The 25,753-nt window shown below is 41.4% G+C and overlaps 2 protein-coding genes across 2 annotated transcripts; one reads left to right on the forward strand and one right to left on the reverse strand.

Moving 5' to 3' along the window:
• Window positions 1-1,107: 1,107 nt before the first annotated feature.
• LOC134667548 (nuclear protein localization protein 4 homolog) lies at window positions 1,108-24,683 on the reverse strand. Its single transcript, XM_063524974.1, has 12 exons — window positions 24,604-24,683; window positions 24,013-24,276; window positions 23,433-23,605; window positions 22,940-23,112; window positions 22,406-22,621; window positions 21,778-21,970; window positions 20,727-20,860; window positions 18,638-18,798; window positions 3,747-3,962; window positions 3,223-3,399; window positions 1,995-2,107; window positions 1,108-1,227 (listed from the first exon to the last, which is right to left on the reverse strand). The coding sequence occupies exons 1-12, from the start codon at window positions 24,622-24,624 to the stop codon at window positions 1,206-1,208; spliced, it is 1,863 nt and encodes a 620-aa protein (XP_063381044.1). The 5' UTR covers window positions 24,625-24,683; the 3' UTR covers window positions 1,108-1,205.
• On the forward strand, window positions 12,209-14,878 carry LOC134667526 (uncharacterized). The gene is made up of 2 exons (XM_063524950.1): window positions 12,209-12,295; window positions 12,810-14,878. The coding sequence occupies exons 1-2, from the start codon at window positions 12,284-12,286 to the stop codon at window positions 14,142-14,144; spliced, it is 1,347 nt and encodes a 448-aa protein (XP_063381020.1). The 5' UTR covers window positions 12,209-12,283; the 3' UTR covers window positions 14,145-14,878.
• Window positions 24,684-25,753: the final 1,070 nt, after the last annotated feature.

The following is a 25,753-nucleotide window of genomic DNA, read 5'->3' on the forward strand; positions in this document are numbered from 1 at the left end:
ACATATTGAATAAAGTATTTTTACAAAATCTATGTTTTTGTTTTATTCCTTGCCTTAATTAGCAATAAGATGAGAGAAAACATGCCTTAAGCAGGCGTGGCTCACTCCGCGATTTCGTCGCTTTGCTACAGGTAGCTAAAAGTACATCCGTTCCACCCCAATTTTGGGGAAAGCCATAAGCCGCGCGTGGCGCTGTCGCCACCTAGTGGCCATATCAGTGCTGATCGTAACAGACGCGTTTTGTTAGAAAGTGAGTCTTCTGTACCTAGTACTATTATTTATTCTGTGCCTTAAGTAGCATAACGTGACGACACTTAGCATCTCATATATATACTTGTGAAAAATATAACAATCACTACACGCTGAGCGAGATAACACTAATGAAGTGATTTTATTGGTTCTTAACGAACATCCCTTGCACATCTCCTTTTTCGAAACGCAGCCTAATGGTGACCTGCCATTTCGGCTCAAAATATCCTGGGAGACCGAGCTATGCTCGGAAAACAAAATTACTAAAACTAAAAAAATGCGCGTTTTCCCAGAGATAAGACCTAGCTACATCGATTTTGCGCCCCCGAAAACCCCCTTGTAGCAAATTTCATCGAAATCGTAGGAGCAATTTCCGAGATCCCCGAAATATATATCTAAATAAATAAATATACAAGAACGTTTAAAGGTATATGTATAAGATACAAAGACCTTACGTCACATATTCCGAAAGCAAGTGGCAAGTCGTCATGGTCTTCGTCATACTCGAAGGAGAAACGCCACAGGCTTTGCAAATATGCGTATTGGTAGGTAACTACTCTTCGAGACATGTGACCCGACTACGACTTATACATAAATCTAATACCTACCCCTACCTATATTTTCGTGAACCTAGATGATTCTTTCCAGGTTCGATCCCTGGAAGGAATACCTATTGTTCTATTGTACAGTCGCCATCAGATATATCCCAGCAGCCAAGGTGCTCACAAATATCTGAACACGCCTCTATTGTCAAGGCGTTAGAGTGCGAGTTCAGATATTTTTAAGCACCTCGGCCGCTCTGATATATCTGATGGCGACTGTACCATGTGGTCAGGGGTGGTAAATAAAACAAGCGAGTACAATGCATTATTATTCAGCTTCTCTCTCGTATATAAAAGTCGCGGCCGCCGCCGAGTCGGCGTCCTACTCTAACCCAGCTTGCTTCATATTTGTATTTACATAGCGTTACTCGTACCCCTGCGGACAAAACAATGTTCTCACAGATGTTTATAAATAAAGCAGTGTATGTTACTGTACATAATTAGGCATTAAAACACTCGTGAGAACCTATTATGAAACTCACTTCGTTCGTTTCATAAACCCTAAACTTTTAATGCATTTCATTATGTAGCAGTCACATAAACTACTATTTTTAACCTTTTCGCCGCCACGGCAATGAAGTAATAAACTGTCATCAACGCCATATCAAAACTTGGACGTAGACAACCCGTATAAAATATCAAGTCGTGGCGTGTGGGGCATGAAATGTACTGACTTCATATCAAGCCAATGGCGGCGAAAAGGTTAAAAAATACAGTAACAAAAAGTAATTAGGACAAGAAAATGCGCAAAACTTCCTGAGCGCTTATCTTTTCGAGCGATGTAATAATTATATAACTTCATCATCATCATCATCTCAGCCATAAGACGTCCACTGCTGAACATAGGCCTCCCCCTTCTATATAACCCCATTATATAACTTACTTTGACAATATTCCTCTATTTCAAGTTCTATTTGCCGTAGAGTCACTGCAAATTACCTAGTATCAAGCTCAGTGGCGGATTTGCCCTAAGGCCAAATAGGCCCGGGCCTAGGGCGGCAAATTGTGACAAAAAACTCGCTGATAACAAGAAAATAACTCAAAATGTAGTCAATACGATGGGTGCTGAGAAAGGGGCACCTACAGGGCCTGGGGCCTAGGGCGGCAGACTGCAAATCCGCCACTGATGAAGCTATCACTCACCGCGGCATAGCGCACATCTCGCACGCGTCGCGCCGCATGGAGTTGTGGAAGGTGCAGATCCCGCACGTCCACACGCCGCTCTCGTCGCCCACTGACGCTGCCATCTGGTCGTCCTGATATACAAACACATGTTATTTACTGTTTAGAGTCAATATCAATGGACCCGGCGTCCACAGAGAGTGAGCATACGCGCTAGGCAATTTCCTTGCGCACAAACCGGCCATTATAGACGTGCCTCGCGTGTGCCGCCTCGGTCGGGGCACGTCTACACTGGCCGTTTTGTGCGCAAGGAAACTACCTCTGTCTCTTTGTAATTCACATGTAACGAGGAAAAAGTGACGCATAACTACTATAGTTCGTTTTTTTAGCATTAGAAAAAAGGTAAACAATCTTGATGTGTCTTTGAAAAACACGTTTTAAAAATAAGTCACGGCAAATATGTAACAATTATGAATCTAATACGATCATTTATATTCTTCTGCTTTCATTAGTAATAGTTTTTGATTTTTAAAAAGCGTTTTTCAATTAAAAGACATGTCAAGATCGCTTACCTTCTTGCAAGTTCTTTTTAATGCTAAAAAACCGGGCAAGTGCGAGTTGGACTCGCGCACGTAGGGTTCCGTACCATAATGCAAAAAAAAAACAAAAAAAAAGCAAAAAAAAAAACGGTCACCCATCCAAGTACTGACCCCTCCCGACGTTGCTTAACTTTGGTCAAAAATCACGTTTGTTGTATGGGAGCCCCATTTAAATCATTATTTTATTCTGTTTTTAGTATTTGTTGTTATAGCGGCAACAGAAATACATCATCTGTGAAAATTTCAACTGTCTAGCTATCACGGTTCGTGAGATACAGCCTGGTGACAGACGGACGGACGGACAGACGGACAGCGAAGTCTTAGTAATAGGGTCCCGTTTTACCCTTTGGGTACGGAACCCTAAAAAACGAACTATATCTATGGGTCATAGCGATTAAAGCGTGATTAATTATATCTTTTCCTCTCTCTACCTCTATAGGTAGAGAGAGCCTATGGGTCGCATGTATCGGTCAGCATTCTAACGTCCAATTCTAACTCTGACATGTCCTGGCGTATGGCAACTCGACGTATCTGTTACTCCGGCCACTCGACGTGTGGTATGGGAAGTATGCAGGGCAGTATGGTGTCACACTACGTCTCTGCCTAGGTATTTAGCAGTGTGTGTTTGCCAGTGTAGTGTAGACAGTAACCTGAGTGGCACACAGGTGCTCGAGCGTGGCCCAGGCGGGCGTCCCGGCGCGCCAGCGCTCGGCGGCGAGCGCGTCGCGCGCGCGCACGGCGGCCAGCAGCGCGTCCAGCGCCTCCAGCGGGATCGGCAGCGTCTCGTTGCTGGCGATGTACACCAGCGTGTGCAGGTCGGACATCGCCTGCGTACAAATAAACATTCATTGGGATTTTTTCAGAATAACCAAATTTTTACTTAAGTAAACAAGCCGTAGACTAATTTTATTCCAAATGTTTGTCAAAGTTTTCTTTGCTGATTAAACATTAGGAAACGAAAGGAATATACGATGACGAAAAAAATAACTATAGGGGGAAAGGTAATAGATACGTTGGTACCTACCTTAAGAGACACTTACCCCAAGTAAACTCTCAGAATAATCCAGATGCTTATGAAGCGGAAACGGAAACATAACCCGTGGAGCGCCCTACGTGTGATAATACTGTAAATACGGCGCTCCGCGGGTTAATGACTATAGATCAAGACACTAACCTCTAAGAAACTCTCAGAATCTTCCAAATGCTTGTGCAACGCTTCCCTCGTCTGTAGATACTGCGGCAGGGGGCGGTGCGCGGGAGGGAAGGCCGCCCGCGGGCTGAGGAGGGGTGAAGCGTTGGTGCTCACGCCGCAGGGCACGTCTACTAGTAGGTAGGCTACTGGCACCCGTCGGAGAGAGACGGACACTTCGTTGCCGTAGGCGTCTTTTTCCTAAAACAAAAGAGGGTTATAGAAGTTAGCTACTGCTTCGTAAGCTTTCAGCGTTTTGCGGTGTGAGGATAATATGGTTAACATTCATGAAACAAAATTATGTATAGGATTATTTCGCGTAGGTACCACGAATGTATTGCAAATTTACGCGAAATTATCCGTTTACATAGATTTATTTCATGAGTAACTATCGCATAACCGACGACAATATTATGGTTGATTTTGCTAACGAGAGTCAAACACAGACTTGACAATAGATAGGAGTTGGTAGGAGAGTTGATGTGAATGATTTCAATATAACACTTTAAACTCTCGCGTTTTGTACACATATTCAATTACACAGCGCAGCAGACCGGGTCGCGTGGCAGAGCGGGTAGCGCGACTATGCTCAGTCTGGAGGATGTTTTGTCTGTAGATTTCACACACAGCGACATAGAAAACTAATTTCAAATAAAATAAGTGCTTGCTACATTTGTTTCAGAGTAAAAAAATGCATAGAATAATTGAACAGCAAAACATGAATGTAGCCCAAGTAACACACGAGCAGGATAATAGAGTAAAATTATCATCTTATTCAAATTAAGATTGCATAAATTTTGTGTATATGCGGTGGAAATTACTAAATTCGGAATAAGAAAATATGTGGGCCTAGTGGGGCCTTTATACCAATAAATGCTGAATAAATTTTGCATAGTATCGGTTTTGCATATTAAAGCTGAATAATACTTATTTCTTACACGGTTACTTAGACATTATTCAGCTTAAAGCATTTGTGGTTACTAAAAGCTGCATAATAGCAGCATTAGCAGCAATTAGCTGTATATATTCTGTGTTGTATGATTTTAAGCAGACAATATTAAGAAAAATGTGATAGTGGCTACTAAATGCTGAAAAGAAGCGTCGGTGAAGACTTTCAACTGTATAAAAGCGGTTGCAGTTTCTGTTTTAACGCTAGTTTTTGAATAAAGGTGGACGCTGTTACTGGAAGCTGTAATAAAATCCACATATTATTTGTTATTCAGTAGCTGCATATATGGGTTAATTATGGCTTTTATTGGCATAACGTCTGAATAATAAATACTAAAACAACACTTATACTTAAGTTATAGCGATTTTAGTACACATATACTATATTTTCTTGCTAAAAGCTGCAAAATGAACGCAATGAGAAGCGCTATTCAAACTACTGCTTAGTATCAACAAGTGCGCAGTGGAGAGGGTTCCGTAGCTTTATACACGGTCAACAGTGCTACTTGAGTCTGATTGCTTTGAGCTTGAGCGTGTTTTTATTTTATTTTGAACGCATCAAGAATAAATACGCATATTCTTTAATCCAACCATTATTTAAAAAATCGAGGTTTAGTTTTCTTAACAATTCTCTTCGATTGGTTATTTTACACAAGATGCATAGTCCTTTTAATTAGAGATGCACCGGATATCCGGTTACTATCCGGCCTATCCGGCCACTATTTTACTATCCGGTCGGATACCGGATAGTGACCTTCTATTCGGCCGGATACCGGATAGTAACATTGCATGATTTCGGAGTAAACAAATTGGATTTAAGAAACAGACACGGTCATAATCGTACTTGTTTATTATTTTAAAACAATTTAATCATTCCACTGACTTGCACGCGCACTCATTTCGAACCTAGAAATGAGTCCGCGCGAACGTTTACTAGGAAACAGGTCAAACCTGCAGAATGCGCACCGGAAAAATCGAAATGTAGGTATAGTTCCGCCGGCCGAATATCCGGCGGCCGGATACCGGATATTCGGCCAGTGTCCAGGCCGGATATCCGGAATCCGGCCAAACAACTATCCGTTGCATCTCTACTTTTAATGACGTAAAACAATTGCTAGTTACCATCGTAAACACTGTTAACTGACCATTTTCATACCTTATTGCAACGAGATAAAGTTTACCAATGGCCATTTAAGGTTGTTGTTAGTTGGCAAACAATGTGTCAAATGCTAGTTATTCATATTGTTGCATTAAAAAGTTGTAGACTGGACTGGGTATGAGAAAAATAAAATAATCACCCTCATAGCGAAATCGATTCTCCTGTCGATTTTGAACAGACTGTTTTTAGTTTTCAAGTGGGTCTACTCATACCCATCCCACACTGTACTCGTACTCATACCTAAACAATACTGCCCATATCAAACTATACTTAATTGTACTCATACCCGTGATACCCGCTACTAATATGAATGAATGAATGATATACCCTCACCTTCGCACCTATACCATATTCATATTCATACCATACTCGTAACCATACCACTCATACTATATACATCTTCGTACTCACGTCGTACATCTTTGCGTTACCTTTACCTACTACATATTTGTCGGAACTGATAACGGAAAAAATAACTGTGTAAACTGCCGTGCCCCCAGATTTATCATATAACTTATATATTATATCGCGTTTATAATATTAGTGGGAAGTAGGATTGAATATTGCCCGTGTTACATACCTATAATGTTTTATCATCAAAGTAGTGAGGATCTATGTGGTTTTTACTATTTGTGTATAGAACCCTAATAGGCTTTAAGATTGAGAAAACAATTACTATTATACTGATGTTATTCAAAACTTGTTGTGTTAAGACTTAAGACCATTATTATCTAACATGTTGCTTAGTAACGCGAATAATGTGAATGCTTATTCAGAAATTAGCACAATAATAGCTGTGGCAGCAGCTTATATTCAGCACAGTCGGACGCCATTACGGTTGCTCACTTTCTAACCTCTACAATTATATAGGAATTGAAAATGAACTGAAAAACCCATTTTATTCATTTTTAATACTAGTTTTATCGTAGCATAACTTGTTAAAGTACATTTTCTATCACTAAAACATCTAAACACAGCAGAAAAATTACAAATTTAAATGTGGAGTAGTAAATTTTCTATATTTACTTTTGAAACGGTGCATTATTTACGCGGCGCTTTAAAATTTTAAATAAAATGCATATATATATTAACAGTAAAGTCGCATGCGCAATGAAATTGAAGTTATGTAAACATCAAATAAATATATGGGTGATGTCCTCCTTATTTTGTAAGCTTTTACTGCAGAAACTACACTTTGACACGAGTTCACAAATTAAAATGGAAGACAAATCATTGATTTAACACAAATATCTGAATATATTGTCTGTAAAAATGCACTTTGGAACCAAAAGCTTCATAACGTGTGAATAACTGATTCATTGTGTACAAAGCTGGATAACTTTGGTTTAAAAGCGGTATATAAGCTTTTGACAGCCTCTATACAAGTGTTATTCAGCGATTCAATGTGTGGGCATACACTTATATAGCTATTACATTACTGTTATTCAGAAATAAGCGGCGTGGGCACTGCCCACTTTGCGCCCAAACCTTCTGTATAACGTCTGTATAACGCTTATTCAGCTGTTATACAGCTACCTTATTCAGCATTAAGTACGGCATGCTCTATTATTCAAACAATATTCAGCTACGTTGTGTTACTTGGGAGACTCTGACCACGCTAACTTTGCACAAACTTGGCAGTAAGGCCTAATTTGGAGGCGCGCGAATGCGATTTTAGTTACATTACGGACTGTTGGTTACATCCAATTCAACCAACTTATCAAAACCCGCAATGTAATGAAACTCGCATGCGAGTTCTTGCATAGTCTAAATGAGCCCTAAGAATGCATATCGTAAAGCATACCTGTGGGAATAATTTCATATAGCCTAGATCCTTGACATCTATGGGGCCTTGGCCTAGATTTCTACTACGTCCTAAATCCAGGTTCAGAAAATATAGCCTTCCCTTTAATATTTGAGAGTTCGAGTGCTTCAGACACAAATATAACCTCGTAACGCCCAATGTGCATTACAATGTACCTACACTCCGATTCAATTTAATTAGAAACTTTCATAAACCAAAGTAGCATTTCTTTTGTTTAATTAAACGAAATTCATCCCATTTTACTTTAAAACAAGGTTCAATTTAAAAAAAAAAGTTTGTACTGTGGACCATACGAGGGTAAAGATTGTATGTCCTGTTCTCGAATGAAACAGCAGACACTGTTCACTTGTGTCTCAATTTATATAATCGCATGGCATGTGTTTTACAAAATGGGCAGAAATAGAAATAGGAAATATTTATTTGACGTAAAAACACACATTAGGTACAGCAAATTATGAACAGCACAGCACCTTATGTATTATGAACATGACTACAGTGAAATAAAGAATAAAGAACAAATTAAATAAGTAAAGAAATGTACACCAAATAGGATGCCGCTCAGCATAAGCAGTGTCTGTAAGACACGTTACATCAGATACAATTTTGCAGTTTTATTCGCGAAATAATAACACGGGTCCAAAGGAATACTATTTTAATGTAAATATTGTAAATAAATACACCTAATAAACCAAAAGTGACCTAAAACTATTTATATCATAACCTCCTTAATCTCCCTATACCAATATATTCAGAAACGATAAGCTAACAGCTAGCTTATAATAAAATTAACTTTAAAGTATCGATAGCCGATACTTTAATTACATTCAAATTTAGACGCCACCTCATATCCGCGAGATCGGCGAGTGAGCAACAATGCCCCAACGCCGGCCGTGACATGCGGTTCCTGAATATATAAAGAACTTATACAGTATGTGTCAGAACGAAAGGCCAAAAAAGAGACCCATTAATGTTTAGGTCATACTGAGCAACTTTTACTATGGGACCAACCCCGAAAACGCGGAAAAAAATTGAATGTGACATACATTTTGCTGGTCTGATGTTGAAATTTCCTGTGGGAGAGTCATTTTTAGGGTTCCGTACCCAAAGGGTAAAACGGGACCCTATTACTAAGACTTCGCTGTCCGTCCGTCCGTCCGTCCGTCCGTCTGTCACCAGGCTGTATCTCACGAACCATAATAGCTATACAGTTGAAATTTTCACAGATGATGTATTTCTATTGCCGCTTTAACAACAAATACTAAAAACAGAATAAAATAAAGATTTAAATGGGGCTCCCATACAACAAACGTGATTTTTGACCAAAGTTAAGCAACGTCGGGAGTGGTCAGTACTTGGATGGGTGACCGTTTTTTTTTTGCCTTTTTTTTGTTTTTGTTTTTTTTTTGCATTATGGTACGGAACCCTTCGTGCGCGAGTCCGACTCGCACTTGCCCGGTTTTTTATTTCCGCGTTTTCGGGGTTCATTGTAAAAGTTGCTCAGTATGACCTAAACATTAATGGGTCTCTTTCTTGGCCTTTCGTTCTGATACATACTGTATTATAAGCTGCACTGCCTTATCTACACATATATAGATGGTCAAGCAAATCTTATCAGTAGAAAAAGGCGCGAAATTCAAATTTTCTATTAGACGCTATCCCTTCGCGCCTACATTTTTCAAATTTGCCGCCTTTTTCTACTGACAAGATCTGCTTGACCAAGTATATTAAATATATGTAACTAACACTCGTGTGATCCTTTTATAAAACTCACTTCGTTCGTTACATAAACTAATTTTTTCTCAACTCGTTTTTAATGCCTTTCAATATGTACAAACAGCAACACTCTTAACTTAATTGTCCATCGGTGGACCTTATGCCTTTTGTAATAAGGTTTACGAACTGTCAGTTAACAGTGTGGGCGATGGTAGCAGTCACACTACTATTTGAGTCGCAAAGTCGAAAGCATTAAGCCTTTATAAGGCAGAGGGAATATATTTCCCGCCTGATTTTGAACTTTATTTCAAAGTGATAGAGTTCAATTTTGCATAATTCCTGACACCCGTATGCCTTATAAGGCCGCTTGTAGACGTCCGGTGTTTTCGCCGGACAATTTTCCGTGTTCGGTGACGATGTCTTGTATTCTTGGGTGCAGTTGTCTGTAGGCACATACAAAACTAGACGTAGTTGCGTAACACGGTCCGTTGTCCGGCGAAAACACCGGACGTCTACAAGCGGCCTAAAGGTTTAAGTTTGCAAACCGATATCATTATTATTTCATTACAAATTGTAATAATTTATTCATTTTCCAGCCTTCATACAAGGAACAAAAGAACTAAAACTACCTACAATCATAAATCATATCAAAAGCTAAAATCAACATCGCTCCCGGCCTTGAAACCACCACCAATACGCGTGCGCCCAACCAGGCATTCAATAAAGCCTAGGATACCTATTACCGCGAAATGCCTAGGTGACCTACATGCACGCAATCGATACGCCGGGTAGTGATAACGGACGTCCCAACAAACATTTCTATGTATATATCTTATGTCAAAAGACATAGGGGCGAGAATGGTAGATAAAATGATCGTGATTGTACAGTCTGGTCCTGTGTCGTTGTAAATATGATAACAGAAAAGGTCATAACAGTATATGAGTTTCATACTGGCATAAGACCTTTTGGTTTCGAGCAGACATTACAACCTCGCGCATCTGACAATATAACCTTGCAGTTATCCCTTTAAAGCAAAAAGTTTGAACTCTCTTCGAATCCCATACTGACTTAAGCCTTTTTGTGCCTAGAGCGTGGCCGTTGTCCCAATCTAAAAGGTCATAAGTCCCTATATTTTCATACAGACTTACTCCCCTTTGGGTGTGAGAGGTGGTAAAGTTTCGCGCATCTGACGACAACTTTGCACAAAATGACGCGATCGTGAACTAGAGTATGATAGTTACGCCCTTCTGGGGCGGGCGCGTGGGCGGCGTTACGGTGCGAAGTTGTCGTTGGTGCATGGCGGGGTGGCTTTGCCGTGGGGTAACGTATCTATTTTTTCGAGTTTTGAAACAGAAACCTGTTTATTATATTAAATAAAAGGAGACCATTTGAAAGAAAGGTCAGGAGAAAATTCGACCTAGCCTAGGTAAAGAAAAAGTTCTTGGAGGAAAACTAACTCTAGGGCCAGGGCACTACGCGGGATATAGGTGCAGAAGTTAAAGAAAACATCGTGGAAAAACCTGCATACAGCTGCAAATAAAATCAAGTGTGTGTCCGCATTGCGATAGTGCGAAGACTAAGACCCATACTCTCTTGTACAATGAGATGAGGGCCATGCCAGAAGTGGGAAACGTAGGTAGATTAGGTAGTTTATGCTGTATCAGTCAATTGTCCGAACACGCTTTACTCACGACAGTAATAAAAAAACCGGGCAAGTGCGAGTCGCACTCGCGCACGAAGGGTTCCGTACCATAATGAAAAAAAAAAAGCAAAAAGAAAACGGTCACCCATCCAAGTACTGACCCCTCCCGACGTTGCTTAACTTTGGTCAAAAATCACGTTTGTTGTATGGGAGCCCCATTTAAATCTTTATTTTATTCTGTTTTTAGTATTTGTTGTTATAGCGGCAACAGAAATACATCATCTGTGAAAATTTCAACTGTCTAGCTATCACGGTTCGTGAGATACAGCCTGGTGACAGACGGACGGACGGACGGACGGACGGACGGACGGACGGACGGACGGACGGACAGCGAAGTCTTAGTAATAGGGTCCCGTTTTACCCTTTGGGTACGGAACCCTAAAAAACCGGGCAAGTGCGAGTCGGACTCGCGCACGAAGGGTTCCGTACCATAATGCAAAAAAACAAAACAAAAAAAAGCAAAAAGAAAACGGTCACCCATCCAAGTACTGACCCCTCCCGACGTTGCTTAACTTTGGTCAAAAATCACGTTTATTGTATGGGAGCCCCATTTAAATCTTTATTTTATTCTGTTTTTAGTATTTGTTGTTATAGCGGCAACAGAAATACATCATCTGTGAAAATTTCAACTGTCTAGCTATCACGGTTCGTGAGATACAGCCTGGTGACAGACGGACGGACGGACGGACGGACGGACGGACAGCGAAGTCTTAGTAATAGGGTCCCGTTTTACCCTTTGGGTACGGAACCCTAACAAGCAAAACCTAGTAAGCGAAAAAGAGAAAGTGTCGTTAAAGACGGACAACATTTCAGGCACGCAGGGCACGCTCCCTATTATCTACTCTGTAATACATCATTTTTCTTTCAGTGATGTTAGCGTAGCGTTATTGATTTTTTAATGGCGGACCATTTCGCACGGTGTTCAGCATCCCAGTTTAGTGAAACCGCGCATGTCATCCCTCGTAAGGCCATCGTCGTCTGTGTATTATTTATTCTGTGGTAAAGCGACGTCATAACAAAGTCACAGCGCCAACTCCAACTGTTGATCGAGCGTCCAGCTCCGCTGTGTACATAACAGTGATGTGGCAGCCCTCGTCCAACTAAGTTTAGTTACGGTAGTTAGTTACGGGAATGTGAACACTAGTGACCTAAGTGTGGGAACGAGCGGAAAAGGATGGCCGGTGAAGTGAGTACTTTTCAATTTTGGGTATTTTAAATCTATATAAAAAAATCATAATTAAGGCTTTTATTACAATGCGCTTTTGTATGTCAAAAAACTATCATCTATCCTTAAATATAAACCCCGGTCCCAAAAAATCCGGCGTACGAAACTCGGCGGGAATTTTTAGTTCAAAACAGTGTACGTCAATTAAAATACTTATACTGGAGACACAAAAAATGTGCCTTTCTATTTTAATAAAGTGTCAAAAGGACGAATAATATCTGGTCTAAGTTTTTCTAACATCGGTCATCATAAGCCCACAGTAGATCAACATATGTCTGTGCCTAACTAAGCCTAAATCTGGGTAGAATAAGTGAAAGCGATTAAAAGATAATGAGTCTAACTAAAGTCATTGTCAGGGATGGTTAGTGTTCCCACAATTTTATGAGCGCATCTTCTCTCAATCCCTTACAAAAGTATTATATTTTTTTCTAGAAACCTTGCCTTTACGTTAACGTTGACCGTGTGTTGTTCGCAGATGGCACAATCCTCGCCCCCAGGTTCGATAGAGGAGCTGGCCCGCTGCCCCAACTGTCACCGCGCCTTCGACGAGGCAGAGCACGAGCCCAAGCTTCTCCAGTGCCGACACTACTTCTGTCTCACTTGCACCCGCCACGTCCTCGGCGCCGGGAGGGAGATATACTGCGTGCATTGCTGGAAGCGAACCGTACCGCCTGGAGGATTGGTTGAGCATTTACCGACTCACGCCCCAGTTTTGGCTTTGGCCCTACGGCTTCAGAATCAAGAGTCAGAGGCGCTGTCGGTCGAAGAGCAGGATGTATGCGCTCCGCATGTGATGCCAGCGCTCTGGTGTGCTACATGCAATGTGTTAGCCTGTCGGGCGTGCACCGAGCATGCCCCGCATATGCTCCGTCCAGCGGCGGAAGTCCGAGCGATGCTACTCCGAGACGCGAGGGCATTGCATTCAGAATTGACTCAGCTAGCGGAACGCCAGCGGAACTCACTGCTTCGAGCTTTAGACGCCGCTACTGCCCTCAAAGTGAGGCTAGAAGGGGAATTAGCCTCGCCGGTCGTCGAATCAGAGCCATCAGCAAATGTAGCGTTGCCGGTTATCGCTGCTGAACGTGATCGCTTGAAAGCGCTATACGATCGAACCCTGATAAACTGTCGATTGGATGATTTAGCGCGCTGCTCACTAGCGCCAGTCAATTTCGATTTGCTGCGGAATGCTTTGGCGGCGGCTGAGGTCCCGGGGCCGCCGGAAGCGGTCGATCCGGTGCTTTTCTTAGCGAACTACTGTATGGCGCAGTTATTCGCTCGCTCACTGACCGCAGCCGCGCCTCCGTCTCCTTCAACAAGACCTCACTTCTTCTTCGCGCTGGAAATAGACGGAGCTCCTGCAGGCCGTGTGGTCATTGCATTACGAGAGGACGCAGCGCCGCGTATGTCACGCAACTTTGCAGCTTTGGCTACAGGGGAGCTCGGAGTAGGCTATCGCGGCTGCTCCGTTTTCCAATGCTGGGAAGGCGAGAGCGTTATAACTGGAGATTTCGAACTAAACAACGGTCGCGGCGGACGAAGCGTTTACGCTGAAGGTTACTTCATGCCGGATGATTCTCGGCTGCCAGCTGTGCGCGGTTCTGTAGGTATGCGTCGCTCGCAGAAACGGCACGATATGCTCGGATTGGTCGGCTCCCAGTTTAGGATCATACTGCGCGAGATGCGCGGTTTCTCGGCGATCTTCGGGAATGTTGTCGAAGGCCTGGAGATTGTCGACCGGCTAAGCGGCACAGGTGACCTGGCCGGCAAGCCTCACAGCTCTATCTTTATCTCCAACTGCGGCCGCCTCTAATAATAATTTCTACCTCTACTTTTCGCAGACCAAACTCTACGGTCGGCGCTATTTTTATAGACTTTTTTGAAGTATTTTGAGCTTGTTGTGGTTCGGTTGCCACTTAAAATACATATATTTTGTTATCGATGTGACCGAGGCCCAGTCTCACGTAGCTATAATTAGTGTAAGTATTAATGTCAATGTAACGGCCCGCTTTAGGGTAAGAGATATATTTTCACGCGGCGCCGCTAAGGGTCTAAGACTGTGATGTAGGCTTTACGGAGAGGAATGACTTGATTGTTATATTTTATCGTGTTTATCGGAGTTTATCAGGGTACTTCCCATTAAACTAATAGTCGTTTAGGAGTAGTGTTTAAATTCGCATTTCCATCGAACGGAGTGTTAATGGGAGGTAGCCTTCCTAAGCAGTGTCGTTTGCATCGACCGCGAAGATACAATTCACACTGTTAACTGACAAATCGTAATCCTTGTTGCAAAGACTAACCCGCTTATTCATAAAAATGTACGTGGCTGATTTATTTAAATTATGTTTGATCCTTTTCTTACAAATACGTAAGTCAAAATGACAAATAAAACGAAACGATTCATGGCTAATCCAGGCCAGTAATGCGTTTATGAATAACGCTATTAAGGTACACCGCGATGGTCAGTTAAGTGTCGCTGTTAGTACATAAGCCGTATTGTATCGTTGGTGGGGTTCTATCAGGCCCCTGTTTCACCAACGTGACAGGTGCGACGAATTGTAAAATCACTGTTGCTGACGTCACAGGCATCCATGGGCTACGGTTACCGCTTACCATCGGGCGGGCCGTATTCCTGTTTGCCACCATCATTGTATTTTTTAAAAAAACTTTATGATATCGGAAAAAACAGATATTTCTCTTGCTAAGTTTATGACAATTGTCACAAGAAACACTACAATTGTCACGAAATTCCGACATATATCTCATTACCTGTCAAGAATTACCTACAATTCTTCTAAATCTTTGACAATTGTCAGAAACTTCGCAGGAGAAATATCTGTTTTTTTTCGACATAATAAAGTTTTTTAAATAATACAATGATGGTGGCAAACAGGAATACGGCTCGCCCGATGGTAAGTGGTAATCGTAGCCCATGGATGCCTGTGACGTCAGAAACAGTGATTTTACAATTCGTCGCACCTGTCACCGATGTGAAATTGGGGCCAGGTGGACAGTAATATGCGTCAGTACTTTATGGCCAAACATCCACCTGGTAAACCCCGTATCGTTAGCTTCGACCACGGCGATACGGTCGTCGTATCATATAGTAGTAATAAGTACATACCAAAGAGTTATTAATAGTAAAAAATTGAATAAAGTGTAAGAATAAATAGTGCCTCGAATTAACCAGCTAAACTACGCAGTAGTACTATGCCTTATGGGAAACGGTCGAAGAGATAGTTCAGATCCGGAAACCGCTATCAACTTTTAGTATGTCGTTGGGCATGTACACACTGTATAAATGAAATATAGAATATTTAATTAGATTTCATTCAATACCCCACACGATTATGTACCATGCATAGAATAGAATATATTTTATTTTTATTAATTGTACATCGTCATATTCATCATAGTTTGGGTACAATATGCAATATTCGCAACGAGACGGGAGTCGTTTTGATGACGTCATTCCGCTGAAGTAGATGGCCGGCGCCGCTGTCTCCCGGCAGTTTTGGGGACCCTATGCCATGCCCATCAACATACTAAAAGTTGGTAGCCTTTTTCGGAATCTGAACTATATTCCCATAAGGCACTACAGATGTCGCTGTAGGGAACTTTACAATATGCAGTAGGTACCTAACTCTGGTTGTCAAATGTAGATAGATAATTCAGTTACCACAAACACGTGGCGCCGTATAGCATGTGGTGTATTCGGGTAATTCAGAATACTACAGAATCATATTCCCTTTGGGATTCTAGTTTCGGATCCTACTGATTGCGCCATGTCATGGTATGCGTCAATGATAATCGAGTTGTCTTCAAAACTGTTTAATGATAATGTTGGGTACTGCACTATTCTCAACTACCGACAGGATAATGAAAATCACCCATAACTCCATTATATTAGAGTCCATTATCCAATAACTTGCAGTATTCAGAATTGCTAGAATACACCTTACATCTAGTTCGGGGGCACCATTTCTTAGGCTTTACGCTTATTCTTGCAATCAATAACTTTTGATATAGCCGGTCAAACAAGTCCGTCAGTAGCAAAAGGCGCGAAATTCTAATTTTCTATGAGATGATTAGCCTTCGCGCCTACATATTTTGAATTTGCCGCTTTTTTCTACTGACGGAGATTGCTTGACAGAGTATAGTATTATATTGTAGCTTGCCGCGGATGGCAGTCGTTGTCGTGTCGTTGTTACTGTCCACTTGTGAAGCTGTGGATTTCTGATCTGTCAATATATCTTCAAGCAGCAAAGGTTGTTTTACTGGTCCCTTTCTCTATACAGGGTGTTTGGTACATCGTTTGCCAAATTAAAACCGCAGATAGGTTGAGTCATTTGCTATCTTCTCATGCCTAGAAAAACAAAATTGGCCATGGGTTTTCTTTACTACTACGCATGTTAAAATTTGAAATTTACGAAAACCTGGCATAGAAGTGAAAAAAAAAATCTGTGCGCCAAATTAAAAATTTCTAGGCCTGAGAAAATAGCAAATGACTCAACCTATCTGCCGTTTTAATTTGGCAAACCATGTACCAAACACCCTATATTAAAGATATAGTGCATAATAAATTAATTTCCATCGTATTTTCACGTAAACGTACGAACGTGTCTTGCTATTTCAGTCACTTTCGGTACAAAAAGTACTAACGGTGACGTTACTTCAGTTCCCTTCGGCCTTTGCAATGAATGTCCACATTTCACATCCACAACGTCTACATGGCTCATTCAACTTGTTCTAATGGGGTTGTCCGGTGGAAGTTTTTAGCAGATGGCGCCATCATGGCTTGCCCTGTCCTAGAATTGTGTCAAATTTTCGTTTTTTAATACCGTGGATGCCAGCCCTTTAAGCCAAATCTCTTAGAAACCTGATGATGGTGAGAATCTGTAATTGGCTTTTTGTATCACATTTATAATAGTACATTACTACAGAGGCCGGGACGAAAGGGGTTGCCGGCCGAAGACATATAGACGGCCGAGCGAAGCGAGGCCGGATAGGTCTGAGCGCGGGCAACCCCATTTCCCGCCGAGGTATGTATAGTGCTTTTCTCAAACATGCAATGAAATAAATAAAATAAAATATCCACGAAAGCCAAGTTTTATTTATGTATAGAAAAAACTAAAAGTAAACTACACCCAAAATATAACCAACACGTACCTATATCATTATCACGCGTATGTTTTACACGAGTCGTGTATATTTACTACCCGTATACTTTCATGTATCTTTGATTTTTTCGCCTTGTATCCGTCTGACTGTCGTTTTCGTCACATAAGTTTACATAGTCTTTCATGTTGATATCATGTTTCACATACATCGTTGCTTTATGCATGGAGTACTTAAATAAGTATAATTTCCACAGTGTTGACGAATTTGTAGTTACATTCATTTAAAATATGCCACAAAACTGTTTCTAATAAACTGTAAGCCATTTTTCTTAGTTTCTCAAATAATAAAATTGCCATAAGCAACCATATACATACTTCGTCTTTGACTTGGCGGCAGGGGCAGCAAGTTATTTAAAATCAATTCTGCTTACGCTGCCAATTCCAACACCTACGATTACAATTAATATTAATTTCATTATTTCGTCGGAACTCATATTATAGTAAAAAAATCAACAACGCACCATAAATCCAATAAAACAGAATGAACATTTTTCAACTTTACCTCCATAACAATTTAAAAAAAAATAACTACGCGTGTTTGAGTAGACCTTTTTACCGCTAACGTTTAGATGAAATATTTTAAATGTTTTTATTTGTGTAGTTAAATTTATAATTTAAAATTATAGAATTTGGTTAATAATGTATTATATATTAAATTCATGTTGATTTTATACAAATAAAACTGCAAATTATAGCAAACATTGTTTTTAGTTTTTTTTTTACAGGCGTAGTGGCAGAGTGTCATTACGAACCATAAAGCAAATACTGCCTCTAGTTTTTTTTAATGGATGAATGCCACGATGCTGTGTCACAAATATCTGTGAAATGAAAATTAAAAAAGAGGACTTTGCCGGCCTAGGCCTGCAAGATTTGTATGAAAGTCCATTATCTACCTTTTGTCCTAGCCGCACCTGAAACGTCATACTTCGCAGCCTATTATAAGGAACATAACATCAATATTTCATTGCATGTTTGAGAAAAACCTATTAACATGTTAACAGCTGTTGGATCTCCGAATAGTAATAAATAAATAAAAAAGGGCAAGCTATGATGGCGCCCTCTATGCAAAGCTTTGACAGTTACCAACCCTATTACCAAATTATTTTAAGACGAACGTAAAACGTACCTTATAATAGACGTCGGGCACGGGCCGGTCGGGCGTGGGGTCGCGCACGTAGCCCAGGTCGGGCGCGTCGCGCGTGGGCAGCAGCAGGCCGCAGCGCTCCAGCGCCTGCGCCTGCGCCGACACCTGGTAGCCCTCCAGGTGGATCTGGTTCGTGCTGTCGCCTGACAACAAATATGGTATTTTACAAGCTTTTATTTAGTTTCACCTAGGGTTTGCAATCCGGATCCGAAATGTATGAAAATTATCCGGATCTGGATCCGGATCCGCGGATCTTCCCATACATTTCGGATTCGTCGTGCAAACCCTAGTTTCACCTGACCGTTGTCTGTGTGTAATCAAATCTTGCAAGTTAAATTTGATGCACTTCCCGGTTTCCGATTGAGCTGAAATTTTGCATACATACGTAAGTCGGGTGACAATGCAATATTATGGTGTCATCGAGCTGATGGCCAGGAGGTGGCCATATGAACTATGTGGTAAAACAACGAAACCTAATTGTGTTTGGGATTTTTAGAATTGTCTCGATGAGCATTAGTTGCCTGTGGAAAGAAAAGTACAGTCAGCGATAAAAGCTTGTACCAAAAATGAAATTTTTGCCAAAAACTTATTTAATTCTGTATTCTATGTCGGCAGGCCGTAGACGAACTAAAGTCACCGACATAGCCCACCGGATTAGCAAGCTGAAGTGGCAATGGGCAGGCCACATTGCACGCAGAGAAGATGGCCGATGGGGTCGAAAAGTGCTCGAGTGGAGACCACGGACTAGCAAGCGCAGCGTAGGACGTCCACCCACAAGATGGACAGACGATCTTGTTAAGGTCGCCGGAAGACGCTGGATGCGGGTCGTTTCCAACCGGCACGTATGGAGGTCCAAGGGGGAGGCCTATGTTCAGCAGTGGACGTCTTATGGCTGAGATGATGATGATGATGATGATGTCGGCAGGAAGTTTCGTAAAGGCAGTGGGGCGACACTCCTCCTTTCGGGCATTCTCGACTCCGTTCGGGTCAGCAGCTCTCCCATTATTAGAGTTGGCACAACTTGACGTCCCTTTGCGTGCTCGACCACAGATAAGATAATGATTTGAATGTTGACAACCCTAATTAGCCGAAAGGACTAGTGCCATACATAATCAATATATTTGAAATAAATTTGATCAATAAATAAATAAATAAAATAAGAATGGGACAGCATGATTCGTCCTTGAATTGGTGTCAAACTTCTGTTTTGTAGGAAGTGTCCTTTCTGTACGATAGTACTATTATTTATTCTGTAGTGAAGGGAAACAGACGATTATAGGTCAATATTTAGTCAGAAAACTGCGCGCTGGTGGCCTAGCGGTAAGAGCGTGCGACTTTCAATCCGGAGGTCGCGGGTTCAAACCCCGGCTCGTACCAACGAGTTTTTCGGAACTTTTGTACGAAATATCATTTGATATTTGCCAGCCGCTTTTCGGTGAAGGAAAACATCGTGAGGAAACCGGACTAATCGCAATAAGGCCTAGTTTCCCCTCTGGGTTGGAAGGTCAGATGGCAGTCGCTTTCGTAAAAACTAGTGCCTACGTCAAATCATGGGATTAGTTGTCAAGCGGACCCCAGGCTCCCATGAGCCGTGGCAAAATGCCGGGATAACGCCAGGAAGATTTAGTCAGAAAACTCCGAAAATATAAACATATTATGATTTTGACGTCTGCAACCCTAATCTTTACAAAAGCTATTGTTTCTTTTGTGTGAGCGGTCGGCTCCCGTTGGCAAAGTCGTTTAAAAAGCAATTGTATCATGATAGTATTAAGGTTCAAATCTATGTAACAGCTCATACGAGTTAACATGTTTTGGAAAAGTAGGACGATCGACCAGGTGGTCGATCGTCCTACCCTCGATGTAGGCAAGCCCTCATATTAATACATAGATTTGAACCTTAATACTATCACGATACAGTTGCTTTTTAAAGGACATTGTTGCTTTGGCACGTGGCAAATACTGTATTAGCAATGGCTTTTGTTAAAAGCTTAGGGTCTTAGGCGTAAAATTCATTTGAGAAAATGCATACAAAAAAGGTCTTAAAAAAATTAAATAGTAGTCAGAAAGTAACCTGTAACCGCCACGGTGACGAACTTGGATCCATAGTACCCGCTGTCCGCGTGCCGGCACGCGTTCGGGTACTCGTTCTGGAAGTGCGCCGCCATTATACATTCTTGAGCAGATAGAAAATGCGTGTCTACGCCCCTGGGAACAAAGGAAGTTAGTTAACAACACCGACAAAACATCCTCCAGGCTGAGCATAGTCGCGCTACCCCCTCTGCCACGCATAAGGTAAGTTTACTCCATGTTCGAGTCGAAAGTGTCTTTGTGTGACGTCCGTGTCTTTGAACGGACCAATCACGGCACGGGACTTCGCTCACCTCGTCCCGCGCACCCCCGCATTATTGGCATCATCGGTTGAATGAAATAATTGCGGTTTCCATCCTTGCTTGGTAGATATTCCACCAATTCGCACGAAGCGCTTTGCTTCTACTTTCCTTATGCGCACTGCCAAGGAATGGAATTCCTTGCCGGCGTCTATATTTCCGTGTTCTTATAACCCGGCAACCTTCAAATCAAGAGTGAACAGGCACCTTCTGGGCGAGCTCGCTCCATCGTAGGCCACGTCTACGCCTCGGCTAGTCTGTGGCCATGAGTAAGCCCATTCATAATTTAAAAAAAAAAAACTCGGTCTAGAGGATTCCTAGTCTATGGTTAACAATTAAGACTTATCACGAAAGAATGAATCAAGACAGAAAATGTCTATACAAATAGCGTCATTCACTAACGTAGGGCTTCCATTCCGTAATTACGTAATTCCGGATAGCTATTCATCTTTTAATAATTACGTGACTAAAAGGAACAATTGCGTAATTACGGAACTATGAAAAATAAAGTAATACAATCAGTCATCAGATAATATATGTGTGATATTTTAGTCTTGACTTATATAAAATCACATTTTATTTAACAAACGCAGCATGTTTCAGTCAGTAATTTTCTACAATTCTTTCCTCTCATTTTCGGTTCGGGTTCCGCAGCGCCATCTACTGTACGGAAATAGAGTTATTTGTACTAAGTAATTAATTGTAACATCTATATATAAATAAATAAATATTTACCTCGTACACTGCACTTGTCCGGGCTTGTCTGGCAACGGCAGCAGATCAGTGAACAGCCATCCCACCCGACGGAGCCCTAGCTTGGAGCAGATGTGGTCCACGAGCTCCCCTTTAGGGTCGGGGGCTATTGTGACGTGGTCGCGGGATGACGTTTGGGGAGGCTCGTAGATCGCTTCTACTCTCGCACGGATACCTGTTGGATAAACGCATATTTTAGGAAACTGCCAAGATAATATTACAGTGGAATATGGACCAGTGTCTGTAATAAATTATTATATTTTAAAGTAAAATATTGCCTTTAGAGATGACATTAGTGTCGCTTAACTTCAAGCTTGGGTAAATCCATTCAACCCTCTCAGAAAATATCTACCCTGTTACCTTTTCTAAATACCAAAATCGCATAATCTGACCGATGGATTTAATCATAATCATTCTTTATTGCATTACCTTTTATTACCATCTACATACTCATGTGAAATGTAGGACAATAATCAACAAAAAGTCCAACTTTAGCCGTTTATAGCACTTGTGAGAATTCCAAAAAGTATGACGGGCCAAATTTAATATACAAACACGAATGGCAGCTAAACACGTTCTTTAGAATAATTTAAACGTTATAAAAACGTACCTAGTGGCACCAGCGGGTGATGCTCATATTGTCCAATCAAATAACCAACTCGCTGATGCCCCGAAGCCCGCCAGTAGCCCAGGAACCGTTCAACGACAGCCGCTGACTCGACCAGTACGTTGTCGACGAAGCGGAACGGTTGCCGGTTCAGGGTTAGGGCTCCGGGCGCGCATTTGGAGCAGATGCCGCGCGGCCAGGGAGGGTGCTCCGTGCAACCTGGGAACAGGAATCATGTGTAAACAAATTGACCTAACAGTACACAATATCAAGACTTAGTATTGGCTATGTAAAAAAATCCGTAGTCTGAGATCGTAATTAAAAATAAAATATCAAGGCTTGTCATAAAAATAACGGCCGCATACTATGTAATTATAAATTATAAAATAAAATAGCGTTGCACATTATCCCTCTATTATCTCCCATCTTTTGTATTCTTTGTCTGGTTGCCCTTCGGCAAAGGCATACTATCTATGTAATTAGATATTTATTTAATTTAGATATTTAATTCAGGCAACAAGGCCAAGATATGCTAACCTGGTTTAATAGTAAGGTTCGGCTCGGCCAGCGAGACAAACTTGCCAGACGTGATCTTGCGCAGATAGGAGTGGAAAGACATGTGCTTGATGTTGTGCTCACGCAGGTAGCCTTCATCCCAGGGCTCCAGCGGCGAGCAGTGTACGCAGCACCCTGCTGAATTGTGCCTACACCTGATGAGAAAATTTTCATTTGAAGATGGCAGCTACCTGAGTTACCTATGACCTGTAGCTTGAACTTCCAGTGCCCCAGGCTGATATTGAACCAGCGTCCTCTGCTATCCCGGCAGCCAGTGGGCGCCATAAGCCTTCAGTAAGAAGTGTACTTAGAAAAATTCAACCTATGCCGCTGTGGCCAAATGCCATAGGCACCTGCCTCGATAGCAGAGGACGCTGGCTTGATTACAGTCTGGGGCACTGGAGGCCTTGGTCACTTAGTACATAATTATTTCAGTTTATAACTCAAAATTATATAAACCAGCTGAATGACTTACAATTTAGGATCTCTCTGGCGTTGAATATGACCAGGCATCTGATAGAGCTGCAGATCTAGTTCATCCTCAGGAGGCTTGTTTGTTTGTTTACTATTCTTAGACGGAGCCGAGGCAGCTGCGTCCATGGGTGTGGACGGCCCAGCCTCCATGTGTGATGGTCCCGCGGTAGTGGCCTATAAATTTGTAGAGAACAGTCAGATTATTTCCTTTATTGTACACTAATTTAATCCCATACCCATTGGGAATAAATAAATAAATGATATTGTCTTTGAACAAACCTTATATTCTATTGTTACGGTTTGCTGTAGTACCACGTGTTATGAAACAAACACTGTTGAATTATACTGTTCAAAACTCTACTGTAAATTGACAATTTAAAATACTTTCTTTTCAACCAATGGTTCCTTTCTCTTTTCTGTTATACAAAGAGGTCCAACATGAATATTTAGACAAATATTTGATAAAGAATAGGCACTGTACCCCAAGTTGGTATTAGACCTTTTACAAAGCTGTCTTCAGAGGAAAATCTTGAAGGCTAGGGAGTCAAATAAACATATTTGCATTGCATTGTTATTGTTACCTGTGCAGTGTCTGATGGCTCAAAGATAATAGCACCATTAACAGGGCTGAGATACAGCATATCGCCGTGGCGTAGTCCAGCGTCACAGAGCCTCTGCGACTTGCTGGAGACGAGCTCGTCCGTCTTAGCGCGGTCTCGGTGCAGCGCAAACGCGAACGAGCGCAGGTGCAGCGCGTCGTGCACGCGCTCGTATAGCGCCGCCGTCACGTCACTGCTGGACATTTCCACGCGCGTCGTGCCCTCCGCCGACTGCACGCGCAGCGTCTGGAACCGCCGATAACAAACAGTCAGAATGGTCAGACCACCGAAATTGCATCGTCATTCTCGTGTTTCTAGCAAGTCTAGAAGGACAATGCGTGCGGGGACGATCAGAAATGAAGAGCGAAAGGGTAATTTTGAATCGAAAGCGGAGAACAATAGCGTAATCGTTGTAAAATTCAAAAACAGTTGACGGGAAAGTTCTATCGGATTTAGGGTATATGGAACAGCTGTCAAGGTTTTTGACAAAGGATGAATTTTTGTGCACATCTATTTGATTTGCCAGGCAAGGTTGGAATTATCAGAAATTAACTAATAAGAAAGAAATATTACCAATTTATTTGAACCTGACATTTTGTTCTACACATACACACTCAGCAATCACATACTTCTGTCATTATCTTTTTTTTTTTCAAGACGTTCAAAATGTTTCGCACGAGAGTTTTATTTGTTTTCACCGTAGCTCTTTGTTTTTTATTTATAAGATATGTAGTAGTTTTCAGGGAAATTCAAATAAATAATTTTAATTTTATTAAAGATCTGTTAAATTTCATGGCAATTATTGCAGAATTTCCACAGAATGATATCATAACGAATTTTCCCAAATAGGCAGGTTTTCGAACATCTATTAAAGGGATCGTTCACTGGAGAAAATCTTACAAACAAAAATGAGACGAATGCGTGATGTAAAAGCGCCTTTATAACAAGTTGACAAAACTAAAGTACGTTTAGATACCAAGCTAATTTTAGTTTAGATAGATTTGTTGTTTTTGTTGTAAAGTCTGTGCGGAAAGAGAAGAGTCGTGGGATTTGAGGGCGCGCCAGTGCTATTTTATGGTTTTTGCTATGCTGACAACACTGGTCACGTGATTATACTACGACACTAAAGGTCATGATACTTGAATCCCTTTTGTTCCGGTTTTTTACCACGGCTTACTAAACGGAGCCTGGTGGTGATGTCGGCGGGGTCCCTTTGTTTCCCATAAAGTTTTAAGTCATAATGTATTGTTTGACATATTATCGTTAGTCATAAAACTGAAACCGTTAACTTTTCAGGATTTTCCTAAGGTTATGCTATAGATAGGTTAGGTTAGGTTAGGTTTGTTTTGTGGCAATCCTGAAAAGTTACGCGTTTCTGAGAAAAACCAATTATGACTAACGAAAATTCTGACAATCAATACATTATGACTTAAAACTATTTGGGAAACAATAGAGACCCGATGTCGGCTCGTCAACTCAATCCTCTGATTTAGCGCAGGCACTAGTTTTCTTTTTAAAACACACTTGTTTTTATGTCTCAGATACTAAAAAGTGACTGCGATTGACAAAACTGCTAAAACTAGTTAAGAATCTGCCTAATACAACTGTAATTTTAGTACCAAACAAGATAGAGTCTCATTTATGTACTGCCTAATCTGTGCATTCCAACAGTTATTTAAACCGGGTAGATCGGGTACAAATTGGGCAATAGAATTGTAATTTT

Source organism: Cydia fagiglandana, chromosome 9 (assembly GCF_963556715.1).
Source record: "Cydia fagiglandana chromosome 9, ilCydFagi1.1, whole genome shotgun sequence".
In the NCBI taxonomy this organism is placed as follows: Eukaryota; Metazoa; Arthropoda; class Insecta; order Lepidoptera; family Tortricidae; genus Cydia; species Cydia fagiglandana.

Bases quoted from the DNA above. Each gene is read 5' to 3' on its own strand.
- LOC134667548 (XM_063524974.1), bottom strand. From the start codon at position 24,624: ATGTCAGGTTCAAATAAATTG. The intron at 18,799-20,726 runs GTTACTTTCTGA...ATTTGTTGTCAG, and splicing joins CGTCACCGTGGCGGTTACAG to GCGACAGCACGAACCAGATC. The intron at 2,108-3,222 runs GTTACTGTCTAC...TTTGTATATCAG, and splicing joins AGCACCTGTGTGCCACTCAG to GACGACCAGATGGCAGCGTC.